Source organism: Peromyscus maniculatus, chromosome 1 (genome assembly GCF_049852395.1).
Source record: "Peromyscus maniculatus bairdii isolate BWxNUB_F1_BW_parent chromosome 1, HU_Pman_BW_mat_3.1, whole genome shotgun sequence".
Lineage (NCBI taxonomy): Eukaryota > Metazoa > Chordata > Mammalia > Rodentia > Cricetidae > Peromyscus > Peromyscus maniculatus.
Genome location: NC_134852.1, coordinates 115,129,015 through 115,143,167, shown reverse-complemented (window position 1 = coordinate 115,143,167; position 14,153 = coordinate 115,129,015). Strand labels below are relative to the sequence as shown.

Below are 14,153 nucleotides of genomic sequence, written 5' to 3'. Positions count from 1 at the left end.
AAGCAGGCCACCAGTATCAGCCCATTCCTCACCATGCCCAATTCTTCAGAACTGCCTCTTACCACAGCACACTAACCATTCCGCCTTTCTCTCCCATTTTTCTACCATATACTTGCTTATCATAATGGCACTTACCCATCCAGGGTCACAAGGCACTGGGCAGCCTGTGGATGTCTTCAGGTAGGCCAGACCATGAGGACACAGGCTGCCTCATAGATGTCTTTGTCTTGCCTGAGTCACGGGGCCTGAGTTTCCTTCATGCACTGACAAACCAGCCATGGTGACATCCATTGCTGTGGGATGTTCTGTATGTCCTGTGGGAGCCCTTCTTGGGTTCTTTGTGGCGTTACCCAGCAGGTCCGCATAGAGGATGATTAGGACCATGGGCCTGAGTGCAGGTGTCTGAGATGGTCTGCACTTGGCTGTGCTGGGGGATGGTCTGTATGTCAAGTTGTTCTGATTGATTAATAAATAAAACCTGATCGGCTGTGGCTAGGCAGGAAGGATAGGCGGGACTAACAGAGAGGAGAAATAAAAGGACAGGAAGGCAGAAGGACTGACTGCAGCCGCCGCTGCCATGACCAGCAGCATGTGAAGATGCCGGTGGGCCACCAGCCACGTGGCAAGGTATAGATTTATGGAAATGGACTAATTTACGATAAAAGAACAGTTAGCAAGAAGCCTGCCACGGCCATACAGTTTGTAAGCAATATAAGTCTCTGTGTTTACTTGGTTGGGTCTGAGCGGCTGTGGGACTGGCGGGTGACAAAGATTTGTCCTGACTGTGGGTAAGGCGGAAAACTCTAGCAACAATCCATACTACTGCCAAGGACCATGTCTCAGTCCATGGTTCACACACCGTTGGGGTCTGTATTGATATCTATGGCCCACAGTGCCACACAGACATCAGGGGCCTGGGCCACCACCTAGAGCCAGGTTAGTGTCTGAGGGTTGAGCCTCTGCCAGGGCCATGTGGATCTGAGTAGACTGCGCTGCCATCCAGGGTCATGGAGTCATCTGGGCCTGAGTTGCTGCCATGGTCTGTGTTTGATGTCCATGGCTCCTGTTACTGCTGATAGAAATGAGGATAGGGCTGCACAGAGTTAATCCTGCTCCTTACCAACTCCAGCACGCAAGAGAGCAGGCTCTGTATCTCCGTAGGGTAGCACAGTAGAGCTGTCCCTGCTGGCATAGGTGCAGGTGAGCTGACCTGAGAGTTGGAGAACTAGTCCCATGGTCTGTCATGTGGTGGCATGGGTGAGGGAGAGATATCCCCCTTGCCCCTCATCTCCCATCCTTCACCATCTACTGCAGGTGGGAAAAGCTGGTCCCGGGGACATGAGAGTGGGAGAGCTGATCCTGCCCCTCACTGGTTGCAGCACTCAGGAGAGTGGGCCCTGCACCTTGCTGGGGCAGCACAGTAGAGCTGACCCCATTGATGGGAGGTGCAGGTGTTCTGGTGCTGCAAATGCATGTGGGAGATCTGGCCCCACCATCCATCTGCCATATGGTGGAGAAGGAGAGCTGACCTCCCCCTCTCCCCCTGGCCACCTGTGGTGGGTTAGGAGAGCTGTCTCTGAGGTCATGAAAATTGGCACTGCCTTTCACCAGCAGTAGCATGTGGGAGAGCAAGCCCTGCACCTTACCAGCTGCAGTACACTCGAAGGCAAGCATGACGCCTCACCTGAGCAGCACACTAGAGCTGACTCTATTGGCAGGGCACAGGTGAGCCGGGCCTGTGGGTGTGAGAGCAGGTGAGCTGCCCCTTCCCTCTCCCTTGCAGGCCATGTGGTGGCAAGGGTAAGGGAAATACACCCTCTCTTTCCCCCCTTGTCACCTGCAACAGGTGGGAGAGCTGGCCTAGAGGGCATGAGAAGGGAGGAGCTGGCCCTACCCCTCACCACGTGCTGCAATCTGGGCCTTGCACGTCGACTAGGCAAAACAGTAGAGTGGTGGTACGAGTGTGGGTGAGGTGGACCTGAGGGTGTGAGAGCAGGAGAATTGGCTTCGCTCCTTGCTGTCTGCTACATTGGGTGAGTGAGCTGGCGCAGTGCTGGAGAGCTTGCCTGGGTCGTGACAATGAGGGGAAGCTGGTGGTCTGGCCAGCCCACCTAACACCCAGGCCCAGAACCAGGACTATGAGTTAGCTCACCGCACCACCTACCTCACCTATGAACCGCTCCAGTGTGTGGAGGGGCTGGACCTGCAGATCTAAAGCTATGGGAGGTTATGACACAACGCAACAATAGGATCTCCAAGAGGGGTCGCAGTGAGGGTCCAGTACCGAGGGTATAACGGAAGCTAGAGGCCTTGAACCAGATCAATTACTCATTGGAATGAACACTACAGGTAAAGATATATGGACTGAAGGGTGTACTGTGTGACTCACTGGGCCATACTAGAGCTTCCATGCTGAGATTTAAATTTTTTTTTTTTCTTTTTTACTTAAAATTTTGGTTTTTTTTTTTTTTTGGAGGTTGCAAGGGCAGAAGGCAGAAGGAAGGGGGCGAGGAGATGAGTAGGATCAGGATGCATGATGGGAAATCCACAAAGAATCAATAAAAAGTTAAAAAATATTATTTTATTTAATTAATTTAGTTTTTGAGACAAAGTCTTACTATGTAGTCCTGGCTGGACTGGAACTCACTGTGTAGACCAGGTTCACCATAGAGATCTACCTGCCTCTGTTTTCAGAGCTGCTGGGATTAAAGGCATGTCTCATAGCTTCTAATCTCCATTTTCTTAACATTCACTTTGTCCAGATCATCAGCAAAGTTAATACACCCTTCCTGTGATGCAGACTCCATTCTTACTCTCTGGAATGAGCTTTTTTCCTTTTTGTGTTTTTTTTTTTTTTGAGACAGGGTTTCTCTGTGTAATAGTCCTGGCTGTCCTGGAACTTGCTTTGTAGACCAGGCTGGCCTCAAACTCACTGAGATCTTCCTGCTTCTGCCTCCCAAGTGCTGGAATTAAAGGTATGTGCCACCACTGCCTGGCTCAAATTTTATTTTTTTTAATGGTTTCAGCAGATCCAACACTTTATGCAATAAGCCTAATCATTCCAAAGAGGAACCTACACATAGCTCTATAAAAAACACATATTCCATATCTGTTCAATTACTACTACTACCACTATTATTATTTACTAGGACATTTTATCTTTAGTTTTGTAAAAACTGCCCTAATTTGTTTTATTACAGAGAGATACCCCACACTCTCCCAAATTTATATATCCCCACTTCCTCATGACATATTGTGAGGCTTAAGTTGACATCACAATATTTCTGTTTTGAACAGGTCATGCCCTTGGGGATGAGGAAGCTGTGAGGGGCCACCACCACTTAGTCCACTCTGTGCCAAGTATGAGTAAGTAGCCACGCCGGGCCTCAGCTGGGCCACATCTGGAGAACTGGGGTGAGGGCACAACATCGAATAATACTGGATTTAGCCCATTCATCCTTTTTGGGGGGCATCACGAAAAACTAACCTATGCTCTCAGAACATAACACCTGCAACAAAGGCCAGCAGGACCATTTGCCTGCCCTCACCTCTCTGCCCTGGAGTCTGCCTGCTCCCCATCTGCTCGCCACTAAGGTCTATGCCGCATATCATCCCTTGAACACCTAGGATGCCCCAGAGCAGATGTCCTGCAGGTGCGCCTGCAGATGGGAATATCTCTCCAAGTGTTATTCGAGTGACTGTGAAGACACCAGGTCACCAGAACAGCTTTACAGTAGCTGGTGACACCTCAGTGAGGCAATTCAAGGAGAAGCTATCTGCTCACTTCAGATGCCAAATGGACCAACTGGTACTGGTTTTCATGGGCCGTCTTCTCAAAGACCATGACATACTGAGCCAGAGGGGCATCACAGATGGCCATACCATCCATGTGGTCATCAAGTCCGAGCATGGCTCCAGATTCCTGCCTTATTCTTTCCGGAACCTGTTAACCAACAATCCCTGCCATCAGGACGGAAGCACCAAAGAAAACAGCAGTAGGGTGTGCCAACCTGCAGGCACAGGTCAAACCAAAGTGGAATCATCCCTCCTCATGGAGTCTGATGCACCCAAGGTGGGTACTCAAAACCCAGAAGAGGATAGTTCAGAGCATATTATACAGATGCTGGAGAATCTTTGTGTTCAGAGAATGTTGTCCAGTGTAGCTTTGATGCGTCAGCTGATCTCAGAACATCCAGATGCACAAGACCTGATACAGCAGAACTCAGAAGTCTCCCATCTCCTTGAAAATTCTGAAATCCTATGCCAGACTCTGGAGCTGGCCAGGCACCTTGCCATTATCCAAGAGATTATGCAGATTTATCAGCCAGCACAGAACCTTGAGCACCCACCCAACCCACAGCCATACTTGGGCTTTGAGACAATTCCAAATGGGAATACTGCCCTGGGCCAGAGCTATGATTTCAATGACCAAATGCTCAATGGCATGCAACATCTTTTAGGGGGCAACACTTTTACAGCCCTTCTGGCTGGACAAGTACCAGAACAAGTCCAGACTCCTTCTCTATCCCCACCGCCATCTGAGCAACAATGGGACCAACCCCCTACTGCCCAAGTCACTTATGCTAATTCTTATGGATTATCATCAACCACCCCAACAAATGCTACTCTAAACAATTCCAACCATGCTTCCAAGGAAAATCCAGCCACAGTCACCACCAAGGGCCAAAGCCATGTCTGTGCTGTTGAGCAGACAGCTGGGATTTCAGCCTTACCCAGCACAGCAGTCATGCAGGAGCTTCAAGAAGATGATAAGGATACTACCATCCCTCTAGGTAGCTCTGACCAGTGGTTAGAGGGAGATCTCCAGCAGTCAGATGAGCAGGCCAGCTCTCAGATCACAGGAGGAATGATCCAATTGCTTAGGAACTACCCACACATGGCAGCTCAGATGCTACTGCTTATGAATATGCCCCATCAGAACGAACAGTGGAGCCCACAATCTCCCCCATCCTTGCAGTCATCACAACTTTCTGACTTGCTTTTAGCCCTAGCCAACCCCAAAGCATCACAGGCAATATTGCAAATTGAGCATGGTCTGCAGCTGTTGGCTACAGAGGCTCCTATTCTTTTGCCATGCATTGAACCTTACCTATGGGGTCTAGGTTGGCTTTTTCCCTCCAGCTGTAGCAACCCTGACACAGTGCCTTGGACCCCGAATGTGCCAGACATGGCTGAGCCTCAGTGGCCTGAATGCTGCCCCAAATCTGGAACAGCCCAGGAGAGATTACAGCCCCTATCTGGAGACCCCTCCTGTTCCCTTCCAGCCCCTGAGGTTCGTTTCAGCAAACAGATGGAACAGCTCCAGGCCATGGGATTTGTGAATTATACTGCCAATCTGCAAGCACTCATTGCTACTGATGGTGACACAAATGCTGCTATTCACAAGCTCAAGAGGTCTCAGGGAATGTAGCCATCATGTCCCCCCATCTGTTTTTAACCTGCATGTTGACTCATCTGACCACCTCACCTGCCTTTCCTACCTTTCCTGATGCTTCCAACTGGGAGAAGTCCTGGAAGAGGAAAAATCGATCAATGCTTGCTCAACTGAATACTAGATCACTGCTCATGGCTGGAAAATCTGTCAATAAAGGGCTACACCTACTTCATCTGAGGCTTGCCTTTTTTTTGTTTTTGTTTAAGGTTTTTGTTTTTGAGATAGAATCTTTCTATGTAGACCAAGCTGGTCTTCAGCTTGGTGCACCCCCTCCCCAGGAAATCAACAAAATGTGTTTGATGTCTTTGTTTTACCTACAGATACACAAATACATACATTATATGCTTGTTTTGATAGATAATCACAGTTGCTCATATAATTTTCAAGTGTCAGTGTAACCTAGGATGTGTATACACAGGTAGATATACACAAATACCTAGTGGTACAAGAGTAGACCATATGTTGTGGAAGAGACTTGTGAAATAAAGGGAAACATCACATAGGCCCAGATATTTAGTCATAAAGATTGATATTTAGGCATGGTTCTTAAAACTGAATTGAACTTGAAGAAGAGGAATGATAGATCCTGATAGATACAGGTAGTAGGAATTCACATATAAATGAGATATTGGTATTTATAATTGGGGTCTCTTACTGATTGTTACTTCTATGATAACAAGATGTAGACTGTGAATTGTCTTCTGTTATCAGAGAGGTACCACTCCTGGCTACCTTCACTGCAGAGTCCTGTCACACCCAACCATCCCTCCATGGGACATTGCCCCTGCATGATGCACTTCATCAAGTCCCACCTTCTTTTCCTGCCTTGACGAAAGTATCCCTGCCTGGCAGGATACACAACCAATTATGGTTCAATTATTAAGCATACACTCTTGCTATAATGTAATAAGTTGGCATGGTTTCAGGCATTAACTAAATAGACAAAACAAAGATTCTTTTTGTTGCTTTGTTTTTTTTTGTTTTGGAGACAGACTCTCTTGTATCCCAAAGCTGGTCTAGAGTTCATCATCATCAGCAAGTTTACAAAGTTCCAGTTCTTCTAGTTTGCTTCTTTCCAGACTCTACTTTATCACTACAACCTATCAAAAACATTCTCAAGGAATAAATTATAGCTACATCCTATTTGTCTCACTTTACATAAACAGCCCAAGATAGATAGATAGATAGATAGATAGATAGATAGATAGATAGATAGATAATAGGTAGAATTAATAGTTGATAGATAGATGATAGATAGATAGATAGATAAATGATAGATAGAAATGAGCTTTTCTATGTAGCACAGGCTAGCCTAGAACTTGTGATCCTCTAGCCTCTGCCTCCCCAAGTGCTGGAATGACAGTTACATATCATCCATGCTGGGTATGGTATCACCTTCCTGTTTATTTCATCCCATTATGTTCTGAAATCCTGAACTGATCTCTGTTTACACTCATTGTCCTAAAAATTGTCACCATTTCCCCAAACATCTTCATCTTACAATGAGGAACATATAACTTAGGCAAGAATAAAACCCTCCTACATACAACCTTCTTTCAAGGATTCCCTTAGGTGTTTTCTGTAATGGAAGTTGTCCACTCAAGTCCTGCTTCCCCACCATGGTAGCTGCTGCTTTTACTGTCCATGTTCTCAGAAGTGGGTGTCATTCTTGCGCTTTCTGGATGCTTCTTGACCCAGGTTCTCTAGTTTCCAGATGGCTTTTGGATCCGTCAATGAAACAATTCTCTAGTGAATTCATCATAGTTATGCCCAATTTTGCTCAATCGGTGCAGTCAAGGAAAGCACACAGTCATGTTTGTTGGTCTTATTTATATGTATTAATCAAGGCCTCAGTTAATCTACTCAGTTATCCTAACCACACATTATAGGCAACGATTCTCATTAGAATCCACATCAGAATCACATAGGGCAAGTGGTTTCTTTTTTCTTTTTTCTTTTCTTTCTTTTTTTTTTTTTTTGTGGAGGAAGGGGTTTAATTGGCTTTCACTTTCATATCACTGTTCATTATCAAAGGAAGTCAAGGCAGGAACTCAAACAGGGCAGGAAGATGGAGGCAAGAGCTGATGCAGAAGCTGTAGAGAGGAGCTGCTTTTTTTTTTTTGGTTGTTTGTGGTGGTATTGTATTCCCCAAAATATTGTGCACCCTAATAAACTTATCTGGTGTCAGAGACACAGCAACCACAATATTAAACATAGAAGTTAGCCAGTGGTAGCACACGCCTTTAATCCTAGCATTCCAGAGGCAGAAATCCATCTGTTCAAGGATACAGCCAAGCATGGTGACTCACGCCTTTAATCCCAGGGAGTGATGGTAGAAAGGAAAGATATATAAGGCATGAAGACCAGAAACTAGCAGCAGTTCAGCTGAGAGCCATTTGGATATGAGGACACAGAGGCTTCCAGTCTGAGGAAACAAGGTCAGCTGAGAAGTTGGCCAGGTGAGGTTAGCTATGGCTTGTTCTGCTTCTCTGATCTTCCAGTGTTCACCCCAATATCTGGCCCAAGGTTTGATTTTATTAATAACAACTTTTAAGATTCCTGCTACAGTTGTTGCTATATTTCATTTGTGGTTTTTTTCTTTTCTTTTTTTCCCTTTTTCTTTAAGAAATATTCTACTCACTCTACATACCACCCACATATCCCCCTTCCTCCCTCCTCCCACCGTCCAGCCCTCCCTCCCTAGCCACCCCACATCCCCACACCCCCCAAATCAAGGTCTCCCATGGGGAGTCAGCAAAGCCTGGCACACTGAGCCTAGGCAGGTCCAAGCCCCTCCCACTGCACCAAGGCGGCGCACACCACAGTCACAGGCTCCCAAAAGCCTGGGGCAAGTGTTTCAAAACACAGTTTTCTAACTACATTCCAAGGGTTTTGATTCCACATATCTAGAGTGGGGCTCAGACCTCTTTTTTAACAAATTTCCCAGGGGATATGGATGCTACTGATCTCATCAGATCCACAGACCTGGTCATTTCTTATCCTTTGTGATGAATATGTGATACTTTTCCCGATTTTTGGAAAATTTCAATATATCATCTTTTTTTAGTCCTAGTGTTAAAGGAGGTTTTTACCTATTTTAACCAAAAGACAGAAGAGATCCAAAGAGACATTCATGAGCATTTGCTGCCAAATGACAATCAACACCTCATTTTACAGACTCAGCCTTGCATTCTGGTATGAAGAGTAAGCAGTCCAAATCCACAAGTCAAGCCATCCATTTGGGCACTTGCTCACGCTGTCTACTCAGGACTCAGGCCTGTGATTCCCCTTTCCACTCTTGCACCTGTTTCCTCCTCCTCCTCACTGGAATGTTTTCATCACAATAAAACTATGGAGGCTCATCTTCAGGAAACCAAGCACAGGAGCGCTGAAGAGCCTTTCAGCACCACGAACCCTCTCTCATTTGTTCTACTCTCATTTGATGACTTGCTTTCTGACTCCTTTGTTCTTAAACACCCTCAAAACAGGATTCCTGTTCCCCAAGCACTGTTCCACAGCTGGTCTTCTGCCCCCACTTTTCCCCCCAGGCTCCTCTTGAGCAGGGAGAAGTGAGAAATATTTAGATAGAAATATAGAGGAGAGAGACAGGAGCCAGGAGCCAGGAGACAGATAGAAACATAGGATAGCCTCAGGAGGGTCTGGGTCAAAACCCACCAGGCCCTTCTGTCTCTGCTAAAGGGCTTTTAAAGGAATGCCAAAGGGTGGAGCAAAAGACCACCCCCCGCCCAGCACAACCAAGTGCAGAACATTCCAAACACCTGGTAACCACGCATGTCGTCAACCCACCCCTAATGCAGCCCTAGTGTGTAAAGCAAGCTCAGATCTCACTAGGAAACCTCTGTGGGCTCCCACAGTCTTCTGCCTTCTTCTTATGAAATTCAGCAGTCAACCTGAGTTCTCAGCCACAGACTGTATCAACACTTCCAAGGCTCAGGGAACACCATGGAAGAGCGGTGAAGAGAATGTGAGAGCCAGAGGATGGGGAGGAGTGCTGTGAAGGGCTGTCTCTGGCCATGCCATGGACATTGCATTCATGTACTCACTGCAGCTACAGCTACCTACACAAGAGCTACCTACCCAAGAGCTGTGCGAGCTCCAGCCAAGAGGATCAGCTACCATGCCAGCAGGCTGCCCGTCACTGGACTTACTGGGTTCCAGAAAACAAAAACAACAAAAAGAGAAAACAAAAGGGTGGAAGGGGGATGTGTTGAGAGTCGTCCAAGGGGAATGGGTGGGGGAATTATGGGTAGATATGATCAATGTATACATTGTTATTGTCTTTGGAATTGTTGAAGAATAAATAAAAGATGACTCTGTAATCAATCTGTAGTGCTTTGGACCTACCAGCCTAACTTGAAACAGTTGGTTACTCTCACTTTTGCAGTGTTATTTAATCACCCACCATTTGCCTTGTTTTGTCTGTCCCTCCTGCTCTGTATTATAATATTCCAGATTTTTAACTGTTGTATGAGTTGGTATTTTTTATGTCTATCCCTTTTTATATACTAATCCATGTACAATCAGAACTTTTAGTATTTTTTCATCTTACTATGTTTTTTATATATTGAATAGTCTTATTTCAAGTCAGCCCATATTTCAACTAATCTAAACACTGATGCAGTCTAGACTTTCAATATTTAACTGCTTTGCCACATTTCTATATATTTGATAGATAATAGTATTTCAAATATTTATTAATAGATACATCTGAATTGCATATAATTTTCCTCATGTACTGTCTTTATATGACCATTCCTCTGTACAAAAAATTATAGAATTACAAAACTTTAAGTCATTTTTGACCTCTCTCTCACACTCCATACTATTTCTATCAACAAATAAACATTTTGAAAATATGTATATATATATATATATATATATATATATATATATATATTCTGGTTAATATTGAATATTGAGAAAAAGGAACTGAAAATTCTAGAAAAATCTTCAAGTATGGGCAACTGAATTCGGTTCTTAATAGAGACACTACATGTCCCTAAGGAACTTTTTGTAGAGCCCCAACACTCTGAGTCTCCATCTACCATGTATAGTGTTGTATGGAAGAGCACTGTTGACCTAAAAAGGAATTGTCAGCCCAGGGTCCTCATTATTAACGAGTAATTGAGATAAAGGTATCAGAAGTTAAGTGGGGAGGTTGGGGTCTCCAGTATCCATGGTATGAGGCTATGATGTCAGTGCTGAGGTCACAGAGGTGATCTGATAGAATGGGTTCCAGCCCAGAAGGCCTCCGGGGTGGCTGTGCAGCAAGATGAGGGCGGTTTGGAGCCCTGCCTAAGAGGAAGGACGGGGCCACAGCAGATTGGTGTGTATCCCCCGGACCAGGTCCCTTTACTGCCCTCCATCCCTTTATTCATCATCTGAAGACCATTTCCCTGGGCCCTGAGTGTTTTTCCCTAACCGACACACCTTAATTCCATAATTTCCCCAAAGCACCCCTCTCCAAGTGACCTCATGGTCCTTTTCATATGGACACTACACATTCCCCTGCCTCAAGACCCTAGGCCCTCTTTCTACTCCCTTTTCACTTTCACTCTTATTTGAAAAGATGATCTCTGTCTCCCCCTCATTCCCTCAGCTGTGTCCCCACAGACCTGGGCCTCCTGCTGCCCACCATGGCTAAAAGTGGAGAGGCTCTACCACAGGGCATCCCAGCGCCAGCCCAGGATTCCCACCTCATCAGGGTGACAGTGAAGACACCCAAGGACAAGGAGGATTTCTCAGTTGTAGACACGTGCACCATCCGGCAGCTGAAGGAAGAGATATCACACCGCTTTAAGGCACATCCAAATCAGCTGGTCCTGATCTTTGCGGGAAAAATCCTCAAGGACCCTGACTCACTGGCACAGTGTGGAGTACGAGATGGCCTCACAGTTCACTTGGTCATCAAGATGCAGCGCCGGACCACAGGCACTGAGTGCCCAGCTCCACCAGTCTCTACTCCAGGCCCAAATCCTGGAGTACTCCCTCAGTCAAGTTCTGTTTACCCTGTGGATGGGTCTCCTTCTTTCAACTTAGGTGTCCTCACAGGCCTCAGTGGGTTGGGTCTGACCTCAGGGAACTTCCCTGACCAGCCAGGCTCACTAATGTGGCAGCACATCTCAGTGTCTGAACTTGTGGCTCAGCTTGTTGATGACCCCTTCATCCAGGGTCTGCTGTCCAACACAGGCCTAGTGCGCCAGCTGGTTCTTGACAATCCTCATATGCAGCAGCTGATCCAGCAGAACCCCGAGATTGGTCATATTCTTAACAACCCTGAGATCATGCGGCAGACGATGGAGTTCCTACGTAATCCTTCCATGATGCAGGAGATGATGCGTAGCCAGGACCGTGCACTCAGTAACCTGGAGAGCATCCCTGGTGGCTACAATGTGCTCCGTACTATGTACACAGATATTATGGATCCCATGCTTAATGCAGTACAGGAACAGTTTGGTGGTAATCCTTTTGCCACTACTACTGCTAGTACCACCACCACCAGCACCCAACCATCAAGGACAGAGAATTGTGACCCTCTTCCCAACCCATGGACTTCCACATATGGCGTCTCAGGTGGCAGACAAAGAAGACAACCTGGGGACCTGGATGCATCTGAGAGTAGAAATAGGCTTCCAAGCTTTCTGGGTAACATAGGACTCTTTGATTATCTCCAGCAGTTACATGAGACCTCCCAGTCCCTGGGACCCTTTCTGCAGGGTACTGTGTCCACTCCGAGCCCAAGCCAGGAAGCACCACTATCAGGAAACAGAGTTCCTCCAACTTTACCCTCATCCCCAAAACCTGGGTCTGGTCAGCCTCTCCCCAAAGAGTCAGTAGCCATCAAGGGAAAGTCCTCCTGCCCAGCTTTCTTGAGACAGTCATTGGAGAACAGTACTGGACAAGGTAGAAGCATACATGATGCAGGGAAGGGATCTACTGGCCCGAGCACTAGCCTGCCCAATCTTAACTCTCAGATAAGGGATTCTGCCAACAGGTTGCCATTTGTGCCTACACTATCTTCCCTTGTGGCAGTCACTGCTGGAGTCCCAGAATCTCCTTGGCTGCCTCCAACAGGTTATCCAAGACCTCTGAGGCCAGCTGGCACAAATCAAGTCCCTCTAACACAGAATGAGATACACCAACAGCTACCACTACTGTTGCACCTTCAGGCAGCCATGGCAAATCCCCGTGTCATGCAAGCCTTGCTGCAGATTGAGCAGGGTCTCCAGATCCTGGCTACCGAAGCACCACGTCTCCTACTTTGGTTCATGCCCTGCCTAACAGGGTTGAGTGGAGTGTCAGGAGGTACAGAATCTAGAGAAGGTGCTGTCATATCTGAGGATCCCCACACAGCCCCAGCTCCTCAGGTTTCCCAAGCACCGGGTTCTGCAGAGCTAGGCTTCCATTCCACTCCCTTCCTCCAGGTGTTGCAAGCCTTAGCTACTACCAATCCTCAACAGCTACAACTGGAGGCTCACTTCCGGGTGCAACTGGAGCAGCTACGGGCTATGGGCTTTCTGAATCTTGAAGCCAATCTCCAGGCCCTCATTGCTACAGGGGGTGATGTAGATGCTGCTGTGGAGAAGCTGAGGAAGTCTTAGGAACTCTAGTTATTTGGACCTTGTCTTTTCCTTTGTGCCTTTCCCCCATGCCTTATTACCGTAGTTCTCCTATTCTTGAATACAGCTGCACTATAAACCAAATTACTATGATGTTCTTTACTGTGGAGACAATGTTCTGGAGTCAATGAAGAAGACGGAAAAAAAAAAAAAACCAGAAATAGGAAATAGGGTGGGGATGCTGTGTGACCCAGCTGTGCCTGCCACTCTCCTACCTGGGGCCCTCGACTGAGCTCTGTGTATACCTATCTCGAGATGCAATTACATCCAATCTCTAGTGCCAGCTATTGCCTGAGTCTGATTCTTGTGGGCTCTGAGAAAAGGGAGAAAACGTGGGGGAAACAGGCAGTAAGGGCTGTTTCTCTGGAGAGCTTAGGAAGCTAAAAGGTTGGAAGCTAGAGGAGCCAAAAGCTTGGGAATGGGAAGGAACGTTGCTGCCCCCCTTGTAAGTGGGAGGCCCTGGATTTCCTGGTATCCTGGAAGTTTTTCAGATCGTGTGTACTATAGGAGCTCCTACCACATCTTCTGCTTTATGGTATGCCTTAGTTCTTGCCTGGCTCCAGAAAAGGCACAGTTTCTTAATTTATTGTCCCTAAAGACTATCTCACAGACTTGACATTAATCTCTTGAGTGGGTAAGAGCTAGAGAAGCGAGGATGCAGGCTCAATTATGATGATAGATTCTGCAGTTTCACCCAGTTTATATTTTTCCTTATAGCCAGGTTTGGAGTTGATTACCATTTCTTCTTCTTCCCCTTTCTCTTCTCCTCCTCCTTCTCCTGGCCCTCCTACTTCTTTTCTTTTTGAAGATTTATTTATTATGTTTTATGTGAACATATGTGCACAATGTGTGTCCTTGTTCTTGTAGAGGCCAAAAGAAGGCATCAGACCCATGCAACTGGATTTAGAGGGAGTTGGGAACTTCCTAATGTGGGTTCTAGGAACTGAACCCAGATCCTCTGCAAGAGCAGTGAGCACTCTAAACTGTCAGGAGAGTTGAATTCTTACATTTTCTAGCTCAAATATGAAGCAGCTGCCCTACACTTAGTATCTGGGTAT

The 14,153-nt window shown here is 46.5% G+C and overlaps 2 protein-coding genes across 2 annotated transcripts; both read left to right on the top strand.

The window, feature by feature from the left end:
- The first annotated feature begins 812 nt into the window (after positions 1–812).
- Ubqlnl (ubiquilin like) lies at positions 813–5,627 on the top strand. Its single transcript, XM_006999031.4, has 2 exons — positions 813–936; positions 3,298–5,627. Exon 2 carries the CDS (start codon positions 3,629–3,631, stop codon positions 5,429–5,431), a length of 1,803 nt encoding a protein of 600 aa, XP_006999093.4. The 5' UTR covers positions 813–936; positions 3,298–3,628; the 3' UTR covers positions 5,432–5,627.
- Positions 5,628–10,673: 5,046 nt separating this feature from the next.
- On the top strand, positions 10,674–13,378 carry Ubqln3 (ubiquilin 3). The gene is made up of 2 exons (XM_006979020.4): positions 10,674–10,802; positions 11,076–13,378. The coding sequence occupies exon 2, from the start codon at positions 11,113–11,115 to the stop codon at positions 13,075–13,077; it is 1,965 nt and encodes a 654-aa protein (XP_006979082.1). The 5' UTR covers positions 10,674–10,802; positions 11,076–11,112; the 3' UTR covers positions 13,078–13,378.
- The last annotated feature ends 775 nt before the right edge of the window (positions 13,379–14,153 follow it).